This window comes from Elephas maximus, chromosome 3 (genome assembly GCF_024166365.1).
Source record: "Elephas maximus indicus isolate mEleMax1 chromosome 3, mEleMax1 primary haplotype, whole genome shotgun sequence".
Taxonomy (NCBI): domain Eukaryota; kingdom Metazoa; phylum Chordata; class Mammalia; order Proboscidea; family Elephantidae; genus Elephas; species Elephas maximus.
The window spans coordinates 39031783-39059238 of record NC_064821.1 but is presented as its reverse complement, the minus strand read 5'-3'; the positions used below and the strand labels follow the sequence as shown (position 1 = coordinate 39059238).

The 27456-nt window shown below is 54.9% G+C and overlaps 2 protein-coding genes across 5 annotated transcripts in view; both read left to right on the top strand.

Annotated features, from left to right (window-relative positions):
* The window catches only part of BORCS8 (BLOC-1 related complex subunit 8), a 15123-nt gene extending 7555 nt beyond the window's left edge, over positions 1-7568 (top strand). Inside the window, exon 6 of one of the 3 annotated variants that reach the window (XM_049877521.1) lies at positions 7482-7568. The gene's annotated coding sequence lies outside the window, so the exon portion shown is untranslated. The other 2 variants (XM_049877519.1, XM_049877520.1) reach the window with 2 other exon arrangements.
* Positions 1-27456, top strand: part of MEF2B (myocyte enhancer factor 2B) — a 27651-nt gene extending 195 nt beyond the window's left edge. Inside the window, exons 1-9 of one of the 2 annotated variants that reach the window (XM_049877511.1) lie at positions 7565-7768; positions 22355-22431; positions 22970-23173; positions 25002-25136; positions 25646-25793; positions 25917-26050; positions 26136-26229; positions 26396-26507; positions 26826-27456. In XM_049877511.1, coding sequence (XP_049733468.1) covers positions 22378-22431; positions 22970-23173; positions 25002-25136; positions 25646-25793; positions 25917-26050; positions 26136-26229; positions 26396-26507; positions 26826-27051 — 1107 coding nt within the window. In that variant the 5' untranslated portion in view covers positions 7565-7768; positions 22355-22377 and the 3' untranslated portion in view covers positions 27052-27456. Of the gene's footprint in view, positions 1-7564; positions 7769-22354; positions 22432-22969; positions 23174-25001; positions 25137-25645; positions 25794-25916; positions 26051-26135; positions 26230-26395; positions 26508-26825 lie in introns of those variants that run through there. The other variant, XM_049877512.1, reaches the window with a different exon arrangement.

Sequence of the window (27456 nt, the reverse complement as noted above, 5' to 3'; positions counted from 1 at the left end):
GTGCTCGGGGGAGTTCCCAGTCCACCTCTCAACCTCTCTTCCCTGCTTCACTCTTGTCCACAGGCCTGTACTGATCCCATGTCCCCCCTCCAGGACCCCCTTTTGCCACAATCTAGGGCATTATCCATGCACGGAGTCTCAACAGACAGAACCTGACACAGCGCCTACCCATGGCCTTAGTCTCCTAGTGCTGCTGTAATGTAAATACCAGAAGTGGGTGGCTTTAAAGAACAGACATTGATTTTTTCATAGTTCTTGAGGCTAAGAGTCCAAATCAGGGTCTTGGCCATGTGGATTCCTTCCTTGTTGGAGCCCCAGGTGTTCCTTGGTTCCTTGGCTTGCAGACAATCCTCACATGGTGCCTGTCTTCCCTGTTTTTGCCTGCCTCTGTGTCTAATCTCATAACTCAGAAGTTATTAGGCTTAGGACACGCCCTATACTGGTATGGCCTCACTAACATAACAAAAAAAAACCCCTATTTCCAGACAAGATTATAGCCACAGGTATGTTGTTGTTAGGTGCAATCCAGTACTGACTCACAGCAACCCCGTGTACAACAGAACGAAACACTGCCCCCGTTCCTGTGCCAGCCTCACAGTTGTTGGTACTGTTGAGCCCATTGTTGCAGCTACTGTGTCAATCCATCTCCTTGAGAGTTTCCCTCTTTTTCATTGACCACCCCCCCTCCCCGCCGCTTTACCAAGCATGATGTCCTTCTCCAGGGACTGGCCCTATGTCCAAAGTATGTGAGATGCTTCTAAGGGTCATTCTGGCTGTATTTTGAGCCCTCACACCACCACTGAGCAAGCACCTCCCCCGTCTGGATGCATTTTCCTCTGTAAGACCAGCTCGCGGTCAGCACTTGCTGCGTGACAAAATGCCTGATTTTAGTGCCTTATAGCGTTAATTAATAACTTACTGGCTCATGAGTCAGTAATATAGACTGGGCTCAGCTGGTGGTTCTTCTGTTGATATCACTCATATGGCACTCATTGGAGCTGCCTGGGGCTGGAGAGTCAGCGGTGGCCTTGCTCATACACTGAGCACTGACCAGGCTGCAGTGGGGGGTTTGATTGTCCTGCAGTGCCTCTTCTGGAGGCTAGCCAGTGCTTCCCCTGATGGCTGGCTTCCAGGAGGGCGCTTCAGCACACAAGCACCCAGCCTTTGATGGTGGCACATTTGTTGATAGTCAAAGCAGTTCACGTGGGCGAACTTAGCATCACGGCCTGAGTACTGGCAGGTGTGATCCAACTCAGAGGATGCAGCACTGGGAAGGACCTGGTCCACCTTATATGGGGGTGCAGCACCAAGGAGGACTTGCACATACTGTGCCTGTGAAGGGAAGATACAGGCAGAATGGGGGTGCCCTGATGTTTACTGAGCCCCTGGCCTGTGCCTCTCAGAACTCCCTGCCCCCTTGCCAGGTGTTGTGATTGGCCTCCATTCTGTGCCAGTGAGGCCCTCCGAGAAGGTTGGGGGAGGCACGAGTTGAGGCAGGCCCCCCACAGCCCCCTAGAGCCATAGCCTCCTAGAGCCAAGGGGAAGTGGAGCGCATGTGTCAAGCCTGTGAGCGCTTACTGAGCACCTCAGTCTGAGCACTTATTGAGCACCTGCTGTATGCTAGGCTTAGCTCTGGGCATGAGGGTGGTAGGGAATCCTATAGGCAGGATCGTCTGGTGGTATCCAAAAGGGCCTGAAGTAGGAGGGCATCACAGGAACCACCACACCCCCCGCCGTGTTGGCCAGCCCTGGGTCCACACCCACTGACGCCTTGGTCACGTCTGTGGTGTTCTGGCCTCACCCACTCTCATGCCTTGAGGACACTACCCGTGCCATCTGCTGTCCCTCTGTCTCTGCACTGCTACCATACAGAATGCTCCTGGCTCTTCCTGACTCCGCCTTTGACCCTGTGCCCCTCAGCTAGTCCTCTCCTCCCCTGTACAACTCTCAGAATTGCCACCCAGCTCTCCCAACTCAGAGCCTTCCACCCCCACCTGTCCTCAAAGTTGCCCCCCTCAGCATCACCAGCAACTTTCATGGGGCTAGATCCTGGGGTCAGATCTTGGCCTTCCTGGGTCTCAGCCCTCACCTTCCTGCCCACTCCCAGGGCCCTAAGTACCTTCCCGATTTACAGAAGAGGAAACCAAGGCCCAGAGAAGTGAGGCAGCCAGCCCAGGTTCCCCCCCAGGACCAGAACTGCTGTGATTCGCACCAGATCCTCAGACCCCCTAGCTCACCTCACATGGGCCTCTGGTACAGCCTTGTGGGTGACGCTTCAGCCCTGGGTCGCACCAGATCCTCTGACCCCTGGCTCACCTCACACCAGCCCCCAGTACAGCCTTGTGGGTGACACTCCAGCCCCAGGTCTGCCAGATTCCCAGGGCGATTGCTACCCAGCTCCCCTCTTCCGCCTGCTGACTGGGATCCAGAGTTCCACCTCTGCCTCCCAGGTCTCACCATCACCCTCTCCCCTCGCTCCCCAGCCTGACCAGAGCTCTGATCCTTGGACATGACATTGGTTGGAATGAAGACCGGGAACAGAAACAATCCTGTTTCTCTCTGTGCATAGCTAAAGCTGTGACTGTCTCCTGAGACAGCTTTGCTTCTCCTGGACTCTTAGCTGCCCCACCATGATTATCCCTGTGACCAGTGCATACCTGCTGTGTGCCTGGCACCATGCTGGGGACCTTTCATCCTCAGGGTCTTACCAGGCAGGTGTCCGTAGAATGCAGGTGGGAAAACAACATGACTTGCCCGAGGTTACACAGCTCCAGAAGAGCCAACCTGGGCTTGGTGGAACCTCAGCCCCATGTCACTGTGATATTTGGCCTGGAACTGGCCCTCTGGTTTTCCCTATCTCCACCAGGACCACCTCTGTGGGCTGTGGTGGACATTCAGGCATCTGCCTGCCTGGCCTCCATTCTGCCTCAAGCAGAAATGTCACCCCAGGCTCAGGCCATGTGGAGAAGCCATCCCAGCTCCACGGTGAATATGGGACCCTGGCCTGGTAAATCAGGTCCCCTCTCCTAGGACACAGTGATTGGTTTGAGATGGTCACATGATCCAACAAGAGATCTTCCCTCGGACTTCTGCTGGAACCATGGGACAGGCGCTGCTTTCTCACTGGGCTTGTTGAGCTGGCAGATGAAGGGGTTAGCTTGCCAGAGGATTAAGGGGTCAGCTTCCTGAGAACAGGCTCAAGGTCCTGGATCCGGCTGTACCTGATGTTAGCTAGTCTTTACTCTTCACTTTCATGAGCTCATAAATCACCATTTTTTGCTGAAATTGCTTTGAGTCAGCTTCTGTGGCTGGCTGCAGAAGACCCTTCACTGCTGATCCCTGTGAATTCTGAATCTGGGATATCACGAGTCCACCGTGTGTCTATTACCAAGGCCAGTTGTTTGCCAATGTCATTTTACCCCCAGAATATTTTGTTCACACAAAATGAATCAAGAAGATCAGAATGGCATTGTTTAGAGCGTGGCCAGGGTGGGTCCTAGGCCCGCTGCTCTGGGAGGGTCCCCCAGCTTGGTGTTGAGGGGTGATTGGGGAGAGGGGTGGCAAGGGCTAGGCACATCCCAGGGGAGGTGGAGAAGGGTCCTGGTGCACCCTGAGGCTGCAGGGGGGTCTAAGGACGTGGTGGTGGAGGTGTCTGGGACACAGGGATCCTTGGGAAGGAAGCCCTCCTGCCACCAAGAAACAGGACTCAGCCTTCCCTGTGTCCCGCACTCCCCCTGCTAGTGTGTCTGCCCATCCCCTCCCCAGTGTCAGGCTGGGGGTGTGGGGAGAGGAACCCCAGGCCCAGGCCCATTTCTGGCCCTGAATAATGTGTGGCCCTCATAAGTCACTGGAGGGCGCCCTCCGTCGTCAGTCCAGTCCATCTGTCAACTATACAGTCATTTTTTCAGCAAATACTGACTGCCACTGTGAGCCCTACCTACCCAGGGGATCCTGCTGTGAGCAAGATAGGCCCAGCCCCATGAAACAGAGAAAGTGAGATAATTGCACATCTCTCCAGAGGCCGATCAGAACGATTTGGGCGCCGAGGGCTAATGAGGGGCAGTCGTGGGGTTCCCCAGATCTTCCTGGGCTCCCCCTTCGCCCTCGGCCCCTGCGTAAGATCTACCTGCATGAGGCCTCGGCCAGATTGGCTTATCGTTTGCCTGTCCGCCTCTCCCTTCCCGGCCGACCGCCAGGGGGCGTAAGAGGCCAGGCCTGGTCCGGGCGCGGTCATCGTTTGCGTCCATTTTCCGGCATGTCCCAGGCTCTTTGTGACCCTTCGCTCCTCATCACCCTACAGGATACAGCTCCCATTTTTAAAGAGAGAAACAAGGCTCCTCAAGGTCGGGTTGCCCAGTAGGGCCGGGGTCTGCCCCAGGCACTCGGCTTGAGGGGCCTGGGCACTTCCACACGGCCCAGCCGAACTTTCGCGAGCAGAGCCTCAGAGATGGGTAGGCAGTCAGAAGAGAGGCAGTGAGCTTCTGGTCCCCAGGGCATTCAAGCGGAAGCCTGGCGCCCACAAGGGTGGAGGTGACTCCTCCAGGCTCCTTCAAACCCATGGATGCGGTGAACCGAGGCTCACAGTGTGGTGACCTGCCCCCGGCCTGCAGCTGCCAGGACTGGCGTCAAACCATCAGGCTCTGTCCTGCAGACCCCGTCCAGATCTGACCTGTCGTAACCAAAAAACCGAACCAAACCGCATTGCGGTAGAGTCAATTCAGACTCATAGCTACACTATATAGGACACGGTAGAACTGCCCCCTGGGGTTTCCATGGAGCGCCTGGTGGATCTGAACTGCCAACTTTTTGGTTAGCGGCTGTAGTTCTTAACCACCATGCTGCCAGGGTTTCCAGGCCCTGTCCTAGTCCTGCTTCAATTTCAGACCTGCTTTCTGCTCCCCAAGGTCCCTGGGTGGCACAAGTGGTTTGCACTAGACTGCTAAACTAAAGGTTGGTAGTTCGAACCCACTCAGCAGAGTCACGAAGATTACAGCCAAGAAAAACCTATGAAGCAGGTCTGTCCTGTAACACATGGGATTGCCATGAGTCGGAATTGACTTGATGGCAATGTTTTTGTTTTGAGCTCCTTGAGAGGGTCCTGCACACTCAGGCCCCTGGGACCCCCTTCACAGCCTACCTCAAGCCCCCATGAGGCCTCTGGGCACCCCAGGTTTGGCCCCCACGTCCCTCCATGCTCAGACCTCACCACCCATGTGGGTGAAAAGTCCCAGTTCTTCAAGAAACTGATAAGACACCACTTTGGTACCTGGCCCTGAGGAACCCAGCTGGAGGAGACACAGCTAAGACACAGATACCCACCCCCAGGTCCCTTGGTTAGCGCTGGGCTGGAAGGAGGGATGGGACAGAAGGGTCCAGAACAGCAGGGGGATCAGGAACACTTCCTGGGGGAGGGGGCTCCAAAGGAGGTGGTGGGAAAGGGGTTGCAGGTGGGGGTGCAACTTAAGTAAACTCTGATCCCACTCACCCCCCCCAGGAGGAGGGGGCTGCTAACAGTTGCATTTTTCATGTGAGCAAACTGGGGCTGGGGGCGTGGGTGGCGAAGTGATTGGCCTGAGGTCACACAGGGAGCAGGTATTGGGGCTGGGACTCAGATCCAGGGTCCTCTAACGCAGGACCCTACCCACTGGACCACCCTGTCCTTGCCATGGAGGGTCCTTCAAAGCCTCCCCCAGCATTCTATTCTGGGAGCTGGTCTGGAGGGAGGAGGCTGCCCCAATCTTCCTGGTCTCCTCCCTAGGGCCCCCCTTTCATCTCTCTGGTCCCTCTCCTCCACCCTCCAACCTTTTACTGTGTGTCCCCTCATCTGAGAAGGCTGAGATCCAAGACTTGACTGCCCTTTGGGATGAAGAGCTTGTCCACACAGGGCAATAGGGCAGGAGCAGACGCAAAGGCAAAACAGAGGGGCTGGTTATAGGAAAGGGGCCTGAGGGGTGGAAATTTAGGAAAGGGGCCTGTGGGGTGGAACAGGACACCCCAGATGGGGCAGAAGGGATACCTCCAGCCGCATGGCCCTTCCTGCCACCCCAGCTGCTCCCAGGGCTGCTCTGAGGCCGCCCTCATGTAACCAGAGCCTGCCTGTTGCATCAGAGACGGGCAGGCGGCCATGAGTAAACAGAATGGCCCTCGGGGGGCCTGGGGCTCCCCAGCCACCTTCAAGCTCCCCAAGCCTTGTTCCGATCTGCATGTTGAGCACTGAGGGATGGGGGTGGGGGAGCCAGGACCCCAGTTCCCACCCTCATATGCTACAGTATGAGCCCCAGTTTTTACATCCAAAGAGATGGTTGTGCCCAAACTAGGAGTCCACATTGCCCATGTTGTAGGCAGTTAGAGTGAGACTCAGGGAGAGGCACAAGCCTCCCAGATGCCTATACCCCTGTTCCCTGCCTCAGTGCGCCCCCCCATGCTGATACCTTCAGTTGCTCATCCAGGGGTTCAGCTGCCTCCTGTTGTCTCCCACGAAGACGAACATCAGGCAGCCAACACAACCTGCCTGCTCTCCCTGCTGCATTTGCCCCAGATGGACTCCCTCCTCTCCAGCTCCCAGCACCTCCTGGGCTCCCAGACCCATTGCCTTCACCTACCACTCTGGTGTAATCTCCTCATCTCTCCTCACCAAAAAACGTGCTGTGCTCTTCCTCTGCACCTTTGCAGGTGCTGTTCTCTCCTCTTGGAAAACCCTTCTCTAAATGGCAAACTCCTATACATACTCCAAGACCCAGTACAAATGTCCCCTCTTCTGGGAAGCCCTCCCTGACTCCTCCAGCAGCCCTTGTTCTCAGTTTTGGGCTCCCTCAGCTGCATATCCCTCTTTGTAGTCCCGTCCCGATTCCACAGGGCTGAGGATGTTTGTGGCAGCTCTGTCTGCCCCAGACCAGGACTGTTCCAGCTTTGCCTAGTCGAGATGGGAAAGTAGATGGTGGACAGTGTTTGAAGACCCGTTCATCTTCATCCTGTGATTCCTTTCACATGGATTTGCTCACTGACCCCTCCATGGTCCCACTCCATGTCTGGCCCTAGGTTTGGTGGTGCTGGGGACCCCAGAGATCAGGGCTGGGGTCCAGTCTGGAAGGGCCCCCAGAGCTGACCTTTGAAGTGAAGGGGACAGCTGTGCAAAGCTTAAAGAGGACAGGGCATGGATAGTGGAAGGAAGATGTGGGCAGGTTGGCAGGGGCAGGGTCGTGGGCGGGCCCCAGCAGACACCTGTGCTCAGCCTAGGGTCCTCCTGTAGAGTTCAGAGTTGGGCCCAGAGCGAGGATCAGCGTTGACTGAGAAGGACGCGGTCTCTTTGAAGCCCTCGGGCTCCCGGATTAGAGTTAGATTTCACTCAGGACAGTGTAAATTCAAGTTAGGAGCCGATGATCTGAGTTAGGGTCAGGGTCACAGGTAGGGTCAGGTGCTCCCAGGGATGGGAAGGGGGAAGCCTGGCTTGGTCTGACCCACTCCCCTTCTCCTTTCTCTAGTTTCCCAGTTCTACTCTCGCTCCTTCTTCTCCATCATCCGTCCACACTCCTTCTTCGTTGTCGGCTCGATCTCAGCCCGGCACCGCCCCCCATGCTCAGGGCCAAGCTAGAGTGGCCGCCCATCGCCGCCCGCGGTGACGCCCTCTATGCAAATTGACTCGACCCCGCCCAATCAGCACCGCCTGCTCTGAGCGCACCTGCGGCCGCACGGCCGCACAGCCGAGAGGACGCGCTGTCCCGTCCGGCAGAACAAGTGCGGGCGTCCTCGGAACTGCAGCCGGGTTGGGGTGAGTTTGGAAGTCTACGTGTGCTGCTCTACGTCCAAGGCTGTGTGTTCGAGGGTGTGAGTGTCCGAGAGGGTGTGCGCCCGAGGGATGCGAATCCGAGATTGTGAGTCCGCGGGGGCTTGTGTCGAATATGTGAGCTTTGCTGGGATGTGTGTCCGAGGTTGTGAATCCACGAGTGTGTGAGTCTGAGAGTGTGTGTTAATGGAGTGTGTTTTAGAGGGGTTGTGTGTCCAAAATTATGACCCCAAGAGGTTGGGAGTCCCGGGTTGTGTGTGGAGGTTGCATCTCCAGGAGTTGTGTCCACAGTTTGTGATATCCGTCCGGGGCTATGTGTCCAGCGTTGTGGATGGGGTGTTTTGAGTTGGAGAGTTGTGTGTCCCAAGCTGTAAGCTCCTGTGATGTGTCCATGAGTTGAATGTCCCCACCTCTCCATACACACCTCTTGCATGTCCACAAGCCCCTTTTGCACAACCCTGAGCCTCTTTATTGTGCATGTGCCCTCTGGTGTCATGCACCCATCCGAGACCTGTGTGTGGCCTAACTGCCCGGTTGTGCAACTGGTCACTGTGACCCCCACCTCCCACTGGGATCTGTGCCCCTGCAGCAAACATGGGGATCTCACCCTGGGCCCCCAGCTGGGGCAGGCCAATAGGCAGTGAGCCCCCAGGTGGCGGTACACAGCCCCCCACCAACACCCACCTCTCTGGGCCTCAGTGTCCCCATCTGTAGTCATAGCCCTTATGTCAGCATGTGACAAGTTGGTGGTAGCATTACTTTCACCAACCTCCCTGCTCTCTTGGAGTCCAGGGTATGGACCACCCCTAGCCGAGAAGTCAGAAATAGCTGAGCCCCAGGTCCTACACTCACTTAGGGGCCTGGCTGAGAACCCTCTCGGGGGAAGGTTAGGGGCTTGGACTCTTGGTGTTCAGGGATGAGAACGCTCAGCCTCTTGGCTAGATGGCAGAGGCACAAAAGGGCTTCCAGGGAAAGGTGGTCTTACTCCTTCATCCCTCACCTGCTGTCCACCTACTTGTCTAAGGTGAGGAGTGAATATTGGCCTCCAGGGGTTCAAATTTAGGGTAGCAGGGTCTCACCTCCCAAACCTGGGAGCTAACTATACGGACTGAAGCCCCCACTTAGCAGAAGAGAAGACCGAGGTCGGGGGTTGGGGGGACACCCAAATCCTTTGGAGAAAGGACAGGGCTCAAAGAGAACAAAAGTGGGGGTCCCAGGTGAGGGTCCCAACTTGTTCTCCCCCTCCCAGTGTTACCTTGGGCAGGCTGCTGCCCCTCTCCGATCCTTGGGGCCTGAGCAAGTCGAGGCCAATCTCACCTCTCTTTTCCAGCTAATGATTTATTTGGCTAAATCACATCTGGAAAATGCAAATTAAGAGAGGAAAGAGTGGTAAAATCCTTGTTGGCTTGTTGGCTCAATCCCGAGGCAATCGATGTAGAGACCTTGGCGGTCTGGCCTTGTGGAAGGTTCTAGGCATGTATACACTGGGAGGGAGACGTTGTTTTTCTGAGAGGCTTTATAGCATGCCAGAGCTCATGCTTGAGGCCGGAGAGTTCCCCCCAGCCTCTGCCCTCAAGACCCCATGGGCTGGGCACGGAGATTATGTCCTGTTTCCCAGCCCCAAAGAGCTGGCTGGGCCTATGTCTGTGGGGTTTGTGCAGTTACATCATCCACAGGCCCAGAAATGAGTGTCTTGGACCCCTGTGGTGCATGGGGACTGTGTAGAGTGGTGGGTTTTAGGAGCTGAGGGAAGCCCAGGCCTGAGTGTGAATCTGGGGGTCTTGCCATGTGGCCCTGGGAAGGAGCCTACTTCCTCCTGTGTAAAATGGGAATGACTATCTTCGCTCCATTGGGCTGCCTTTGGGGCAGGTGGGGGCCAGTGTAAATGAGCTGAAGTGTGGGGCAGTCAGACAGCAAGCACTCAGTAAACTGCAGGTGGACAAGCTGAGGTGCCTGTGAACCCCATCCAGGCCTGCCCCCGTCCCACTGTCCACCCATGGCCTAGGAGGCCTCAGACAAGTGGGCTTCCTGTTTTCAATTCCCATTATCTCAGGTCCACCTGAGGTTGAGGCAGGGCCTTGGGAAGGGAGTAAGTCACCCTGTGGGCCCAGACAGGGGGATAGGGTCAGGACGCTGGCCCCTACCTGGGGCCACCAGGACACTGTCCTGACTTCCTCCTCTGACAGGCTTTCTCTACATAGCTGACATGGGAGTTGCTGAAAATCCTGAATCAAAACATGTCCCTCCAGGCCCATAAAACAAAACAAGACTAAAGGGGCTCACCAGCCCAGAAGCAAGGACTAGAGGGCAGGAGGGAAAAGGAAAGCTGGTAAAATAGAACCCGAGGTTGAGAAGGGAGAGTGCTGACATGTTGTGGGATTGTTAACCAATGTCATAAAACAATATGTATACTGACTGTTTAATGAGAAACTAGTTTGTTCTGTAAACCTTGATCATCTAAAGTACAACTTAAAAAAAAGGAAAAAATAAATAAAAGAATACCAATATGTGAGTAAGGAAAAAAAAAAAAAAACAGCAACAACGAAAATAAAAATGTCCCTCTCCTGCTCACATACCCTCCATTGCTCCCCATTGCTCTACAGTCCACCCCTCATATGGCCCCTGTGGCCTCCCCTCTCTCCCTTCCCCCTGCTTACCCTTTACTCACTGTGCTCCAGCTCATTCACCTCCCCTGCTCCTGGAGCCTGCCTAGCAGGTGCCTTCTCACAAGGTGCTCACTGGACCCTTCTCTCCGGGCAATCTCTCGCCTACATCCCTATGTGGCTGGGTTTCTCACGTCCTTGAGGCCTCACCTCCTCAGAAAATGGCCTTAGTCTCCTAATGCTGCTCTAAGAGAAATACCACCAGTGGGTGGCTTTAATGAACAGAAATTCATCTGCTCACAGTTCAGGAGGCTAGAAGTCCGAATTCAGGGCACCAGCTCTAAGGGAAAGCTGTCTCTCTGTCTCCTCTGGGGGAAGATCCTTGTTTCAGCTTCTCTAGCATTCTTCTTTGCTTTCATTGGAGATCTATCTTTCCCCCATTCTGGTTACTTCTCTCTCTGCCTCTCTTGCTCTTTTTATTTCTCAAAAATCATTAGGTTTAAGACACACCATGTACTGATAGGACCTCATTGCCATAACAAAGAAAACCCTATTCCTAAATGGTATTACATCTACCAAAAAAAAAAAAACCAAACCCACTGCCGTAGAGTGGATTCCGACTCATAGTGACCCTACAGGACAGAGTAGAACTGCCGCATAGAGTTTCCAAGGATGCCTGGCAGATTCAAACTGCCGACCTTTTGGTTAGCAGCCATAGCACTTAACCACTACACCACCAGGGTTTCCATTACATCTACAGGTATCAAAAAACCAAACCAAACCCATTGCTGTCCGAGTTAATTCCAGCTCATAGGGATCCGATCCATTAGGACATAGTAGAACTGCCCCATTGTCCTATGGGACAATTCTACTCAGTCCTATAGGGTCGCTATGAGTTGGAATTGATTCAGCAACGGGTTTAATCTTTATGGAAAGACTGCTACATCTTTCTCCCGAGGAGCCGCTGGTGGGTTTGAATCGCCGACCTTTCAGTTAGCTGCTGAGCACTTAACCACTGTGCCACCTGGGCTCCTTCTACAAGTATGGGGGTTAGAATTTACAACACATATTTTTGGGGGACACAATTCAATCTATAACAAAAGACGCTCCTGGCTTCTCTGTGTAAAGTGGATGCCTCCCCTGCCTCTGCCTTCCCTGTTAAATTTCTCCCTTGCAGGCCCAGGCCCCTGACGTGGCTACTTGTGTGTTGTCAGCTTCCCCCCAAGACTGGGATGGGGGTGACCAGGCTGGGTCTGTCCATCGCTGCCACATCTCCAGCACCTTGCAGGCTTGTAGAGGGAGGAAAGCAGGGCCAGGGATGCCTCAGAGCCCCATGTTGGGGTCCCAGCTGGCTGCACCCTGGGGCTGTGGGCCAAGTCCCTTCCGCCCTGGAGCTGACAGATGTGCTAATTTCCCAAGCAGGGAGGCCCGGGCCTCTGGGGAGGAATTTCTGGGGCCCCATGGGGGGGAGCTTTCTCTGGAACAAAGAACGTGAAACCTTGGCCGATCCAAAGTCACCACAGCGGGCCAGCCTGGGAGACATCACTGCCCCAGCTCTGGCCCCAGTGGAACAGTGGAGCTGGTTGCAAGTGTCCAGAGTCTCTCACTCTGGGTTGGGATCCTAAGCCCCTCAGGGAGGTGGGATGGGGCAGGCAGGCCTCCATTTGCAATGGGCACAACACAGGAGAGCGTGCCACCATATGGGGCAGGCCTGTGGGGGACAGCGAGGGCAGCCGGGCCTACAGGCCCTTGGATGTGGCTTCCTTCCAGGGTGGGCAGCAGGACCTTCAGAGGGTCAGTCCCACAGCCTTAGGGAAGCTCGAGCACCCTCCAGCTGGCTGCTGTGCTGTAGAGGCTGGTCGTTAGAGCAGTGGTCTCAAACTCACGGCCCTGGGGCCGGATGGAGCATCAGCCTGTTTTGTGAGCCACAGGATGTATAAGAGAAAATCGGGGTGGTTAAGAGAAAAACAGGTTGCAGGGCATACCTTGCATTTGTTAAGCAGTTGATCGCTCATCATTTAAGAGAGAGTGACTGAACTTGCTGGATATCTAGCCTATGGCTGGGGGCTGGGGACGGGGGATGCAGTGTTGACCCGGGCTGGCTTGGCCCCTGCCCTCATGAAATGGACATTCTAGTGGGGCAAAATGATTGTTAAAGAAAACAACAAAGAAGCACGAAAGAGTATCAGCAGGGCTGGGTGCTGCAGGGAGCAGTGGCCCTGCCTGGGGAAGTCAGTGCCTCCTGAAAGGGGGGCTCAGTTGGCCCCTTAGAACTGGCGGCTGGTTTCAGGACAGCCTGGGCAGGGCATCCCAAGGGAGGGCACAGCCTGGCAGAGGCCTGGTGATGGGAGAGTTGGGGTCCTGTTTGGGGCTGGAGTGTCTCTGGTGCCTGGGGTGGGACAGAAGCCCACTGGGAATTTACTGCAGGTGAGGGCTTTTGGGACGAGGGGAGAGGTGGGTCGGCTCCTAGACGGCTCGAAGAGGCCTATTGTATATACACAGGGAAGCTGAGGCTTAGAGAGGGGAACTGCTTGTTCAGATTCCCATGAGGGGTGTGAGGTGGGGCCAGGATTTGAACCCAGGTCTAGCTGGCCATGGTGGGCTCTTGGGGCAAAAGGTGGGCCTCCTGGAGCCATGTCCCACCCATGCCACCCACATCTGTCCCTTCATAGCAGGAACCTTCCATCCTAGGAGCTGGTCCAGCCCAGGGAGGGGTCAGTGGAGGCAGGTCAGAGGGTCCCCTGCTGGGCCTTGGTTTTCCTGTGCGGGCTAGAGGGTCTTGTGGACAAAGGGATTCCCAAGGGGCCTTCTCTGGTTAAACATCCTGGACTCTGGGATTCAGAGCCACCTGTGGGTGGCTTATCCCTTGCTCAGATGCCCACAAGCCCCAGGAACACCCGCCTGCAGACCCCACCGCCCCTACCATCCCCAGTGATGCAGCTGCAGCCCCCCTGTAGCATCCATAGATGTGACCCCAGACACTCACCCCACATGGCCCACCCTCAGCGCCCAGGCCCACATCTCTCCCTGGGGGTACTGGCCACCTGCCTCAAAAAGAAAGGCAGAGGGTGGGGGGGTATACCATGGTGGGGAGCCGCATATGTCAAGGGCCAGCATGAGATGGGGGTCCATGTGAAATTGAGGAGTCTGCATGTGTTTGGGGGCGCTGTGCATGTCTGGGGTGATCTGCAAGTATTTGGAAGTGTATGCCTGGGGGATCTGAGTGTTTTGGGAGGTCTTTGTGTTTTGGGGTCTGCATGTATTATGGGACTGTCCATGTTTGGGGCTGGTATGTGGACATCCACATGTATTTTGGGGATCTTTGTGTGTTTTAGGCACCTGTGGATTTTGAGGGGCTCTGTCTTATGTTTTAGGGGGATTGTGTTTCAAGCTTCTGTATGTTTTGGGAGATCATGTATGTTTTAGGGGGTTCGTGTGTGTTTGGGGGATTCGTACATGTTTGGGGGCAATTGTGGATTTTGAGGGACTTTGCGTATGCTTGGGGCCTCCATGTGCAGGTGTCTGCCTATCTTACTGCACCCCCGACTGGCCAGATAAGGAAAGGGCTTCTTCCCTGACCCCCAACCCTTTCCCCTAGCACCCTGCCTGGGGCCCTAACTCTGAGCAGGGAGGGGTCAGACCAGGTGACCGAAGCCTGCACAGGGGAAGGAGGATGTGAGCAGATATTGAGCCCCAACTGTGAAGCTCTCCCCCAGAATGTGCTTGTGCTCGGTAACCACCCTCAACCCAGCAAGGCTCCCACAGCACTCTGCCTGTTTTCTGGGGGAGGGAATGGAGACCCAGAGAACCCCCACCATCTCCCCAGCAGGCGGGTATGGGGCTCTTCTTAGTGGCTGGAGCAGCCCCGGGTCACCAACAGGACCCCCACTGGGTACATCTCCCAGGCCTCAGGGGAGGAGCCCAGGGCCTGGCTTGGGGGGGTTGCCAGCAGCTGGGGTCGGAGATGCTCCAGCCCCCAGGAGAGGGGTGGGGGGGTCCCGGCTTTCCAAGGGGCTCTTCCTGTCGCTGTAATGAGGTACTTGGGGAGCAGGTGATGAAACCACAGCCTGGGTTGCGTGAGGCAGGCCACGGGCCTGATTTGCCGAAGCAGCCGCCCCCTCCCCGCCGTGCCGCGTCCCCCGGGCCTCACCTCCCCCCACCACCCACCTGCCTCTCACTTCTCCTTTCCTGTCCTCCTCCCCGGCCAGTCCCCACTGGTCCCCGACGAGCTGAGGCCTCCCAGGCTAAGGGGTCTGGGTATGCCACTGCCACACTCGTCCCCCGTTAAAGCGCCACTGGGTAGAGAGGGGAGAACTGGCCTGGCTCCTAAGTGCTTCTCTCACACCCTCACTGCACAGCCTTTGGGGTCTAGATCCTGTGGTCCACTTTACGGGGGAAGAAGTGGGGGCTTGATGTCGCCAAGTGTGTGGCTGTGGTCACGGCAGGCCTGCCCCGCACTTCCAGGCTCCAGCCCTTCTTCCCAGAGGCTTCTGGGAGCCCAGAAGACAAGACTGACAGACCCCTTCTCCCCATCTCTCCCCAGCTGGTGGGAGGGGGCTTCTCATCCCCATCTACAGGTGAGAAATCAGAGTTCTCCAGTAGGGAGAGGCCAGGGGTGAAGAGCCGGGGCAGGTGGAGAGGGGGAAGGTAAGGTGGGTGGGATTTCCTCCAACCACCCCCCCATTTCCATCATTTGGTGTCCAGGAGGCCTCGCTAGACTAGGGAAATGAGTCTGTGGCCTGAGAGGCCCCAGGAGTGCTTAAGTGTTTGTTGATTGACTAAGTGACCTCACATGCTGCCATTGAGAGTTTATGACGTTCTGGGTGCTCATGAGATCTTCCTTCGCACCACCCCAGCTGCTCCCCCAATGGTGCTCAGGCCTGGGGCCTGGGACACCAACCCACCCCAGGTGTGTGCCATCAATGTGTTCTGTTCCTTTGGTCAGCAAACAGTCTGTCCACTTATCCCTACCTGTAGTGCCCATTCCATTCCAGGCCCCAAGTCTCCTGCCTGGACACCTGCCCCAGACTCTCCCTGGACCCCTGTCCCCATCATCTCTACTCCTGCCTGGACCCATAAACTCGCTGCATGGACAGCCATGATAAAAAGTTCAAAAAAACAACTTTTTATTGAGATATCACGTTGAGAAAAATGCACAGGTCATCGGAGTCAGACTCAGGAAATTTGCTCGAACTGAACTCAGCCAGGTACCCAGTCCTTGGATCAGGGCACAGAACATTCACAGCCCCTGGAACCCCCTCAGCCATTGCCTGCCAGGGTGGCCACCGTGCTGACATCTGTCACCTTAGGTGAGCTTTGCCTATTCTAGAACATTGCGTGAGCAGGATCCGACCACACTGTAGTGCTGCCTAGTATGTGGTCCACGAGACTCACCGTGGGCTGCACAGAGCTGGTGGGTGTCCTTTTTCTGTCCCATGTAGTATTCCATCATGGGATTACCAGAAAGTATTTACTGAGCTCCCCTCGAGGGTGTGGGAGTTGTTTCAGGTTTGGGACTGTGACAACTGAAGCTGTCAAGAGCATCCCTGCCTGTGTTCTTTGTTAGAACACAGACTCATTTCTCATGGGTAAATACTGTGGAGAGGGCTTGCCGGGTCAGACAGTGGACATGTGTTCAGCTTTAGGAGATGCCAAACAGTTTTCCAGAGTGGTTGTACCTCTTTCCCCTCCCACCAGCAACGTAAGAATCCTAGGAAATTCTAAAAAATTTTTTCTTCTCTCATTTTTTTTTTTTTTTTGGTGAAATACATGTATCATAAAACTTGTCAATTTCACCATTTTTAAGTGTACGATTCAATGGCACTAATTATATCCACAATATTGTGCCACCACTACCTCTGTCTAATTCCAGAATATTCTCATCACCCTGAAAGGAGACTTGTACCCATTAGTCACTCCCGATTGCCCCCTCCGTGCAGTCCCTGGCAACCACTAATCTACTTTCTGCCTCTGTGCAGTTGCTTGCTCTGGGTGACCTTGTATAAGTGGAATCATGCAATAATTGTCCTTTCATGTCTGGTTTCTTTCACTGAGCATCATGTTTTCAAGGTTCATCCATGTTGTGGTTTGTATCCGAGCTTCATTTCTCTTTATGGCTGAATAATACTCCGTTGTGTGGATGGACCACATTTTTTTATTGTGGTAAAATATGCGTAACAAACTTTATCATTTTAACCATTTTTAAATGTCCAATTCAGTGGCATTTAGTACATTCGGAATGTTTTATAACCATCCCCACTACCAATTTCCAGAACTTCTTCACCACCCCAGTCAGAAACTCAATACCCAGTAAGCAATAACTCCCCATTGCCCTCACGTCAGCCTCTGGTAACCAGTAATCTACTCTTTATCTCTCTGCATTTGCATTTCATTTAGTGGGTTCATACAATATGTGCCCTTTTTGGTCTGACTTATTTCATTGAGCATAATGTTTTCAAGGTTCATCTATAACGTAGCGTGTATCAAGACTTCATTTCTCTTTATGGTTGAGTAATATTCCATTGTAAGGGTGAACCACATTTGTTTATCCATTCATACACTGATGGACACTTGGATTGTTTCCATGTTTTGACTATTGTGAATAGTGCTATTTACCCGAGGAGCTTTTTAAAGCTGTAGAATCAGATCCCATCCCTTTCCTACCCCTAACTCTCTGTGGCTCCCCATTGCCCTCAGAGTAAAGTCCATTCTGCTCACTGTGGTCCAGGAGGCCTTGTGTGATCCAACCCCATGAACTTCCCACTATCATCTCCCTCCTATCTCTCCCTCACGCCACTGTCCAGCCACAAAGGAACATCTTTTTTTTTTTTTTCAAAATGCCAAACTCTTACCACCTCCAGGCTTTTGCCCTTGCAGTCTCTCTGTCAGGAGCAAGCTTCCCCCCAGAGCTCCCCACAATGGTCTTCCCTTGCTTGGCTGTTTCTCTCTTGTGCTTCAGGTCTGAGTTCAAACGCCAGCTCTTCAGAGAGGTCGTCCTGACCACCTTGGTTCATGTAGCCTCTTTCATGGTCAGTACTTTCTCTTTTTGAACCATCTTCATCAGGTTTTGACATAAAGGAGTTTCATAAAAATGACTTGGGGAGCTCCCCTCTATTTCAAAGATCTGAGTTTGTGTAACACTGGGCTTTCCTGTTCTTTGAGGTTCAGTAAACACCAGTAAAACCATCTGGGCCTTCCCCCCCTCTTTTTTTTAAAATTCATGTGGCTTGTAAGGACAGAAATTTATTTTCTCATGGTTCTGGAGGCTAGGAGTCTGAATTCAGGGTGTCGGTAGAGCCATGTACTCTCTGAAGATCTTAGGGGAAAATCCTTTCTTTTCTGTCCTTACTTCTATGCCTGGTAGCCTCAGGCATTCCTTGGCTTGTAGCTGCAGCATGACTGTCTTCATGTGGCTGTCCTTCTTCTGTCTTGTCTTTTTTAATGGCAAATCTTGAGATACTTTTCTAATCTTCTATGGTCATTGGTCTACTTAAGCTTTCTACTTCCTTTGAGGTCAGCTTAGCTCAGTGGTTGGCACACAATGGTTGCCTAATAAATGCTAAGTATGAGAGTGCAAAGAAAGGGATAGAAAGTGCTGAACCCTTGGCTTCAAATGCTTAGGCTTGCAGCCAGCCTATTAATCTCAGCCCTTCCCTTGAGATGCCCTCTGGAATTTCTCCTGACTCGTTCCTCCCTCCCTGCTCCTCCCTTCAGGTCAGTGGGTCCATCTGTTTGCCTCTGTGCTGAGCATATATGCCTCAAGCTCTCTGCTTTCTGTCTGGATGTGGGGGAGGGATACGAAAGAGGCCCCCCAAACCTCAGCCTCCCCCCTTGTGCCCGTGCCTGGCACATTCAATGTGCGCTACCCCACCCCCAACAGTTCCGATCACGCCAACATCTGGAGAATGGGTCTCCAGGGTCTGTCTGCGGCTTGGGGGAGGGAATTTGCATGTGAGGACAAATATATATGCACACCCCGGCTCTCCACCTCCGCATTCCTCAGCAGACCCCTTCACACCTGGGCCAAGATAGGTCAACCCTGGGTGGCTGAATTTGCATGCCCGTGTATTTCTGGGCTGGGGGTCAGCTGGGGGAGTCTGAGAGGAAGTTGTTGAGGGAAGCTGGGGTGTTTCAGTCCCATCTCTCATGACTGCTCAACTCACCAACTCTTCCCATTCACCCTCGTGCCTGGTCCTGAGTGGCTCCCAATCTAGGGAAGACTGAGCTGGACATACCCGCCATGGGGTTAGGGCTGGGGGGGAAGGGCAGGAACTGTGGGAATTCAGAGGGAATGCTGAGAAGGCTTCCTGGAGGAATGCATTTTTTGAGCCATGTGTTGAAGGATGAATAGAAGTTGGCCAGGTAACGGCCCTTTCAGGCAGAGACATTTATTGAAAAGCGAGAGAGGTGGACAAGGGCTGGATTGAAAAAGACCTCCAGTGCCAGGTCAGAGGCTAGAACTTTCTCCTGAGGACAATGGGGAGCCATGGAGGATATGAGGGCAGGGAGGTATGTGTTGGAGAGATTCCTTAGTGGCCAGAATTGTGGATGACTTTGGTTCCTGGGCAATGAGAGTTCTAGGGTCAGATGCAGCCCTGTACCACCCCTAACCCCTCCTGTCTCCACCCCAACCCAGCAATCCTACTCCCCATGGCAGTCACAGATGATGTTTTAAGAACAATAAATCAAATCACTCCCCTTCTCTGCTCAGAACTCTCCTATGGCTCTCCTTTGCTCTCAGACTAAAACTCACAGCTCAGAAAGCCCGTTGTGGTCTGGTCCTGTGATTCCTTCTTGCCTCCCCCAGCCCTCACTACAGCCCTATTGGTTATTCCTGTGCCTCCTCAGGGCCCTTGCACAGGCTGTTCCTTGTGCCTGGAACTCACTTCCAGTCTCAGTTCAGAGACACCCCCCGCCCCGCCCACCCTCCCAGCTTCTGGGCCTCACACTCATCTGAAGTCTGCCCTGGCCACAGTGTCCTTGTCTGTGAACAGGGAACAGGCTGAGACAGGGCAGGAGCCCAGACTGAGCGTCTCATCTTCCAGGACCAGAGCTTAGGCCAAGCCCAGCCCGGCCCTGCTCTTCGTGGGACCCCGGGCATGGGGGGCATTTCCGGAGTCATCTTGGCACCAGGGCCTCTGGACCAGGGCCCCTCCAGGCCCCCAGGGACCTGTGGGGGTGGAGGCAACACATCCCAGCCGTGGGAACAAGGCTGATTCTGGCTGGGGTTTAAAATTAGCCCCAGAGCTTAAATTTAGCAGGCCAGGCAGGAGCTGGGGGAACCGGGTAGGGGCTCCAATGGGCTGGGCTCTACACAGTTATGACCACTCGAATATGGAGCCCAAAGAGGGTGGAAGATGAGCCTGGGGTCACACAGCAGGCTACACATGGGGGGTACTCCTTCTCGTGGGCCCTGGGACTGTGGGGATCACACCCAGATCTCTCAGGCTGGGTCCCAGAAGATTGGCCTGCATTTCCAGACATTCGTCTTGCCCATTGCAGGCATGTCTGTTATCTGCCCTGTCATAAACAGCAGACCAAGGGGGAAGAACAGCAGAACCCAAGGGGGGAGGGTTCCCTTGCTCAGGGCATCCCAGGGGTCAGAACTGGGGCTGAAATCATGCAGGTCCACGTGACCCTGGGCAGATCAGGGTCAAAGTGACCACAGAGTGTGTGGGAGGGTGCCTGGGGGTCTGACAGCTGCCCTCGTCTGGGACCTCCACCAGAGAGATCCCAGAACCCCATGAGGAGGGTCCAGGGTTCCTTCCCAGCCGCCCAGCAGACCCCAGGTCCGAACCCCATCTGAAAGCTCCAGGCCTGAGGAGATTCCACGCAGCTCCCGCCTCTTCCCTGGGGGGTGGGCAGAGGTGGAGTTTTCACTTGTTCTTTTTCAAAAATTAAAGCAAAAAATTTTAATAATCTATAACCACTGAGTGGGAGAAGGAGTTAGAAAATTCAGATAATCAAAAAGGGGGAAAGGGCACACAAAAAGGCTATATATTAATCTGATTCCATTCATATGAAATATCCAAAACAGGCAAATCTGTAGACAGAAAGCAGATTAGTGGTTGCCAGGTGCTTGATGGAGGGATGGGGAGTGACTGCTAATGGGTACGGGGTCTCCTTTTGGGGTGATAAGAAAGTTCTGGAACCAGATAGAGGTCGTGGTTGTACAGCCTTGTAAATATACTAAAACTCATTGCTGTCAAGTTGACTTCAACTCCGTATGTTAGTGTAGAACTGTGCTCCATAGGGTTTTCAGTGGCTGATTTTTGGAAGTCATTTGCCAGGCCTTTTTTCCAAGGCACCTCTGGGTGGACTCGAAATTCCATTTGCACCACCCAGGGACCTTGTGACTGTACTAAATGCCACTGAATTTTTCACTTTTTAATGGTTGATTTTATGTTAGGTGAATTGCACCTCAAAAAAAAAAGGGGGGGAACTCACCCCAAATCCTCTGCCCAAAGGTAACCGCTACCATGAGCATTTCCTTGTAGTCTTTTCTTCTGTTCTCGTGTATCTTGCTCGCGGGTGGGGTTGAATGGGATGAGGCATGATGGTTACACGCACAGCTCCCTAAGTGTCAGCTCTGTCAGCTCCCCGTGTGAGCCCACTACTTGCTGCTTGCTCCATTCCAGAAGGCTTCCTGATACCTTTGATGGTGTTTCTGTTGGAGGCCGGCACCAGTGTCCCCCCAAACCTTGGAATCAGCCCTGGTGCCGATATTCACAATTGCAGCATGTTTATGGCACCTGCTGTATGCCGAGCAGATCTGAATGCCTCACGTGGGTGAACTCATTTTTAAATTTTTATTTACAAAAACTGTTTTATTGTGATAAAATACGTGTAACATAAAATTTACCATTTCAACTGTTTTTGAGTGTACAGTCCAGTGGCATCAACCACATTCACAGCGTTGTGTGACCCTCACTACCATTTATCTCTGTATCTTTTTTATCATCTCAAACAGGAAATCTGTACGTATTAAACAATAAACTAGTTGCTGTCAAGTCGATTCCAGCTCATGGGAACCCTATGTGTATCAAAGTAGAACTGTATGCTCCGTGGGGTTTTCAGTGGCTGATTTTTTGGAAGTAGATTGCCAGGCCTTTCTTTTGAGGTACCTGTGGGTGGACTCAAACGAACCTCCAACCTTTCGGTTAGCAGCCGAGCACCTTCACCATTTGCACCACCCAGGGACTCCCGTTAAACAGTAACTCCTCTTTGCCCCATCTCGCTCCGGGAGCAGCTAATCTACTTTCTGCCTCTGTGAAATTTGCCTGTTCTAGGGACCTCATACAAATAGAATCACACAATATGTGGCCTTTTGTGTCTGACTTCTTTCACTCAGCATGATGTTTTCAGGGTTCATCCAGGTTGTAGCATGTATCAGAACTTCATTTCTCTTTCTGGCTGAGTAATATTCCATTGTATGGACAGATCACATTGTGTTTATCCATTCATCCATTGATGGACACTTGGGTTGCTTCCACCTTTTGGCTGCTGTGAATAGTGCTGCAGTGAACATTGGTGCACACAAATCTGTTTGAGTCCCTGCTTTCAGGGTTAACTCATTTCATCTCCGGACAACACTGGGGAGTGGGTACCGTTATTGTCCCAGCTGTACAGATGAAGAAACTGAGATGGCCTGACACCCACGGCTTTCAGGACTAGGCCTTCCGCACCTTGCTTTTTCACCCTTGGTTAGCTGTCTCTTTATGCAGAATTGGCCTGAAAGTGTTTACTGAGCACTTCTGCCCCCTCGGGCTGGTCCGGGGCAAGAGATGCCGTGGTCCCCACAGCAGACCAGGGTGCATGGAGGCCCAGCGTGCCCTGGCTTTCCCCTTTATCTCCCCCTCAGTGCCTGGCCAGGGTCTGGCGGGGGCCAGCAAAGGATAGGAGGGTGGCTGGGGTTCTTGATCCCACTCTCTACGCCCACACTGTCTTTTCTCCCTTCTCCCCCACCAAGGTTGCACCACCCAGCCTGGGACAATGGGGAGGAAAAAAATCCAGATCTCACGCATTCTTGACCAAAGGAACCGGCAGGTGAGTTCCTGGTGGGTGGAGGGGGGGGAGGTGGTGACAAGGGTTGGAGAGAAGGCATTCCTGGCAGGGGGCACTGCCTGGGGAAAGGCCTGGCCGTTTTGGGGACCTTCGAGTAAAAGCTGTGGTTAGAACCCGGGGGATGAGGAGGAAGAGGGGCCTGGATGCACCGCTAGGAATTTGAAATTTAGCGTTGCTTGTTTTCATGATAATTTATTCATTTGTTGATGGGAACACCCAGTCATAGGTGAGACGGAGCTGGATCAGGGTGGGCCAGAGGGAGGCGCAGAGCTGGGGAAGCCCAGAGAGGGAGTGTGCGCCCTGCCTGGGAGGGACAATAAAAGTGTTCCAAAAGGAGTGGACCTTTGGGCTGGATTTTGCATGAACAGGAGTTCACCAAGTTGAGCATGAGGAAGAGCAGAGCCGACAGAAAGAACAGTGTAGCAGAGGCACAGGCTCATTTGGGGACACTGAGGCTCCTCCACCTCCCCCAACCCACTCCAAATTTGTGTCTCCTCCCACCCCTTGCCTATGGGTCCAGGTGACATTCACCAAGCGGAAGTTTGGGCTGATGAAGAAGGCCTACGAGCTGAGCGTACTCTGTGACTGTGAGATTGCCCTTATCATCTTCAACAGCGCCAACCGCCTCTTTCAGTATGCCAGCACAGACATGGATCGCGTGCTGCTGAAGTACACGGAGTACAGTGAGCCCCACGAGAGCCGCACCAACACTGACATCCTCGAGGTACCCGGGCCCCCTCTCGCCCACAAGGCCCGCATACACTGTGTGCTCGGAGCCCAGCGACTCCTGGTTGGCACACAAATCTGGTGGGCATTACCTCTGGTAAAACCCGGTTTGGGGGCACAGAGGGCCCTTCTGAGGGCAGCTGCCTGGACAGTAGACACAAAGAATGTTGGCCACTGTTCCTCTAGGCCGACCATAGGCCCCACACACATTATGCAGGTTTCATGAGCAGTTGGTCAGCGTCCTCTGCAGGCAGGGGTGTGAGGCTCAGAGGAGCTCTCGCCACCTGCTGAGGTCACACAGCAAGTATGTGGAGGAGGCAGAATTAGAACCCAGGTCTGTCTGTCTGTCTGTCTCCAGGGCGTGTGCTCTTAAACTCCAATTATGATAAATGGGGAGAGAGAGAGAGAAAGAGACAGACAGATACAGGGAGAGAGAGGGAGTCAGAGACAGGGGAAGAGACAGATAGAGAGAGGGGAAAATGAAGAGAGACAGAGAGATGGAGACGGAGAGACACAGAGTCAGAGGCAAAGAGACAGGAAGAGACAGAGATTGAGAGACAGAGTCCAACATAGAGAGAGGGACAGAGTCTAAGATAACCCAAAAGAGTCTAAGATAGAGCCATGGAAAAACAGAAATAGGACAGACAGAGAGAAAAACAAAGAGGGAGAGAGAGAGAGACACACAGAGTCAGAGAGAAACAGTACAGAGAGCGACAGCGAGGACAGAGACACACACAGAGGGAGAGACAGAGAGAGAAACAGTACAGAGAGCGACAGCAAGGAGAGAGAGAGACACACAGGGAGAGACAGAGAGAGGGAAAGACGGACAGAGCAAAGGGACAGGTATGCAGAGACAGGGAGAGGAGGCTTGGAGCGCATTGGGATTGTCTCTCTTGGACTTGACTCTCCCATCTGCACACAGAGATAAAGAGAAGCAGGTAGACACTGAGAGAGACAGAAAGGGAGAGAGACAGAATAAAAGGCTCTGCAGAGCAGGCCATCTAGGACCTTGGGAGCATTTCTGTATGAGTCCAGGTGTCCTTGGGAGAAAGCGGCCCCAGCACCAGCTGGTTCAGTCCCACACCACCCAGGGTGGGTGAGGTCATCATCCTGTTAGCGGTGGAATCTCCACCCATGATGCGGAAGCTGGAACCAAAGGGCTGGGGAGAGTAGTGGGGCTAGGACTGCACCCCAGGACCCCCAGTGTCTGGGGGGCCCAGGAGGTTGCGGGTCAGGGGTCCCAGGGAGACAGCTCGGGAGAGCCCATGAAGTTGTCCTCAGATCGTCATTCTGCCAACATTTATTAAGCACTTACTGTGTGCACGCTTTCTGGCTGCATGTGTGGGTGGAAAGGATGCTCTCCTGAGTCCAAGCCTGGGAGGACCTCAGCCCCTGCTGTGTGACCTTGGTGGGTCCATTGTCCTCTCTGGTACCAGGAAGGGACAGTCCCTCCCTTGTTTTACAGCAGTGTCTGGCACACGGTTGGAATCCCATACATGGTAACTCACTGGGGTTTTTGGTCACTAGGGTTTGCCTGGAGCAAACTGTGCCTACACTCCACCCCCCATACAATTGGAACTTACTGGATGGTAACTCATTGGGATTTTGGTTAGTGGGGTTCGCCAGGAACAGGCCATGCCTGCACTCTACCCCACACACAGTTGGTACTTACTAGGTGGTAACTCACTGAGATTTTGGTCAAAGGGGTTGGGCTAGAGCACACTGTGCTTGTAGAGCTGGGTGGGAAAAGTCTCTCCCTGCCCTCGTAGAATCAGCTCCCTGGCTAAGTGGTTGAGGGTCTACTCTATTGTCTCCTGTCCCCATAGACACTGAAGCGGAGGGGCGTGGGCCTTGATGGGCCAGAACTGGAGCCAGACGAGGGGTCTGAGGAGCCAGGAGAAAAGTTGCGGAGGCTGGCGGGTGATGGGGGCAACCCAGCTCTGCCCCGACCCCGCCTTTATGTAAGAAATTTGTACTCCACTCTGAATGGGGTCCTCAACCCACCTCCTAGGCCACCAGTGCTTGAGGCCAAGGCTGAGGGAGGGATCTTAGGCCAGGGGAGCCTAGAGTTTGGGGGTGGGTCTCTGCCTGGGTGGGTACGGAAGGCTTCCTTGAAGAGTGGGCATTGCCACCTGGGGCTTTGAAGTATGAGTAAGAGTTTGGTACGAGGTCAGTTCCTTCCTTCTTTGTTTCTTTGATTCGTCAAACACCCCAGGCAGCCCCCTCAGTGCCCACCCCATACTGAATGAGAAGCCTCAGCCCTGAGCCTAGCTGTTGAGTCAGCCAAATGCAGGCTCCTCCAGCCTTGTGAGGTTCAGTCTGGAACAGAGGGACCGATAGGGGTAGCCCAGAGGGAGAAGAAACCAGGGCTTCCTGATGGTAGATGTTCGTCCCTGAGCTCCTTGGGATTTTCTTCCACCCATCCTTCCACCCATCCCAGATGACTAGTTCTTCCTTCCTGTGTCCACAGCCAGCAGCCCCCACTATGCCCAGCCCAGACATGGTATATGGGGCCCTCCCCCCACCGGCCTGTGAACCCAATGGGCTCGGGGAGGCCCTGCCTGCCCAAAGTCGCCCATCCCCCTTCCGGCCAACAGCCCCCAAAGCTGGGCCCCCAGGTGAGTGCGGGGGCATGGGCCCTGGGGGACAGCAGGGGTTCAGGGGACTGTGCTGGTAGATCTTGGCACTGGCAGTCTGGCTGGACCTCACACTGCTCTCTCTGGGGTTCTCCCATCCCATAGGCCTGGTGCATCCTCTCTTCTCCCCGAGTCACCTCGCCAGCAAGACACCACCCCCACTGTACCTGGCAGCGGAGGGCCGGAGGCCAGACCTGCCTGGGGGCTTGGCTGGGGGCTGCGGAGGGCTGAGCACCTCGGTGAGTGGGGGGAAAGGCAGACTGGGCCACCGGTGTACGGCCTTGGCCTGTGCCTCAGCTTCCTCCTCACCTGCTCTCCCCACAGAGAGGCCTCTACGGCAGCCTGCAGAGCCCATGCTCAGCCACAACCTCGGGACCCCCACTTGGGGGCTTCCCTTTCCTCCCCGCTGGCCCCCCAGGTAGGCACCACTACCCTGTCTGCTGCAGGAGTCATCCACACACCTGCCCTCCGGAGGTCCACACTCCCCCACCCACTGGGACTGAAAACTGGCTTGTGGGAAGGGTCAGGCTTGGGCCGGGGTCTCCCTGAGCTCTAGGACTCAGTCCACCCCTTCTGCCCCCTAGAATATGGTCTAGGAGACCCTCCACCGCCCCCTGGCTTGCTGCAGCCCCCTGCCCTGGCCCCCTGGCAACCTTCAAGGGGGGATGGACCCCCGGCAGCCCCCGCCCAGCCCAGGTAAGTGTTTCAGCTGTCCTACTCCCCTCCCCTTCCCTTCCTCCCTCCTCCTCCCTCTCCCCCTCCCAGAGTCAGGGTCAGGGTGGCCCCTCCCGGTCCTCCGAAATTCCAGCCTCTTCTGCCCCCCAGTGGCCATTCCTGGTCTTGCAAGCCCCTCCCGCCGCCGGCTCTTGGGAGGGTGGGCGGCTATTTTGGAGGCCCCAGGAGGGCTGCTGCCCCCTCCTTTCCCAAGGTCCCCCTGCCAAGCCTGGACTCCCTCCCTCCTCCCCTCTCCCCACCGCTGAACTCATGCTCTTCTCTCTCTCTCCCCCTCTGCAGCGGGAACCGCGGCCTGGGTGAGGAGGGCCCCCCCACCCGCGGCGGTTCCCCGCCGACCCCCCCAGTCAGCGTCAAGTCCGAGCGCGTCTCGCCGGCCCCCGGGGGCCCCGGCGACTTTCCCAAGACCTTCCCCTTCCCGCTGCTCCTGGCCCGGCCCCTGGCAGAGCCGCTGCGGCCCGGGCCCCCCCTGCGCCGGTTGCCCTCGGGAGACGGCTGGCCTCGGTAGGGCCGTGTGGGCGTGGCCGGGCACCCAAGTGGGACGGGCGAAGGACGTGGGACCCCTGCCTCCAGGCCTCCTCCGAGATGACCCAGCAGTACGGCTCCCTCCGCGTGGGGGGAACGGGGGACTGGATTCATCTACCATCGCAGGCTTGCCTTTCTCCCTCTGTGTGTGTGTCGGTCCACTAATAAAACATGCGCGGCGTCAGCGGAAGAGATGATGCCTGTCGCCGCCCCGAGCCCCGCCCCCTCTCCAGCGCCTGTCTTGCTTTGGGTTCCTCCCCAGGTGACCCTGAGACTTGAGGGCCTGTGGGGTATGAGAGGTGACCTTAGGAAGGGCCCGTGGCGGGTAGCGACGTGCGACACGCAGAGGTTGCATGCAGGGGATGACCCCGTGGGCAGCTCGCCGGGG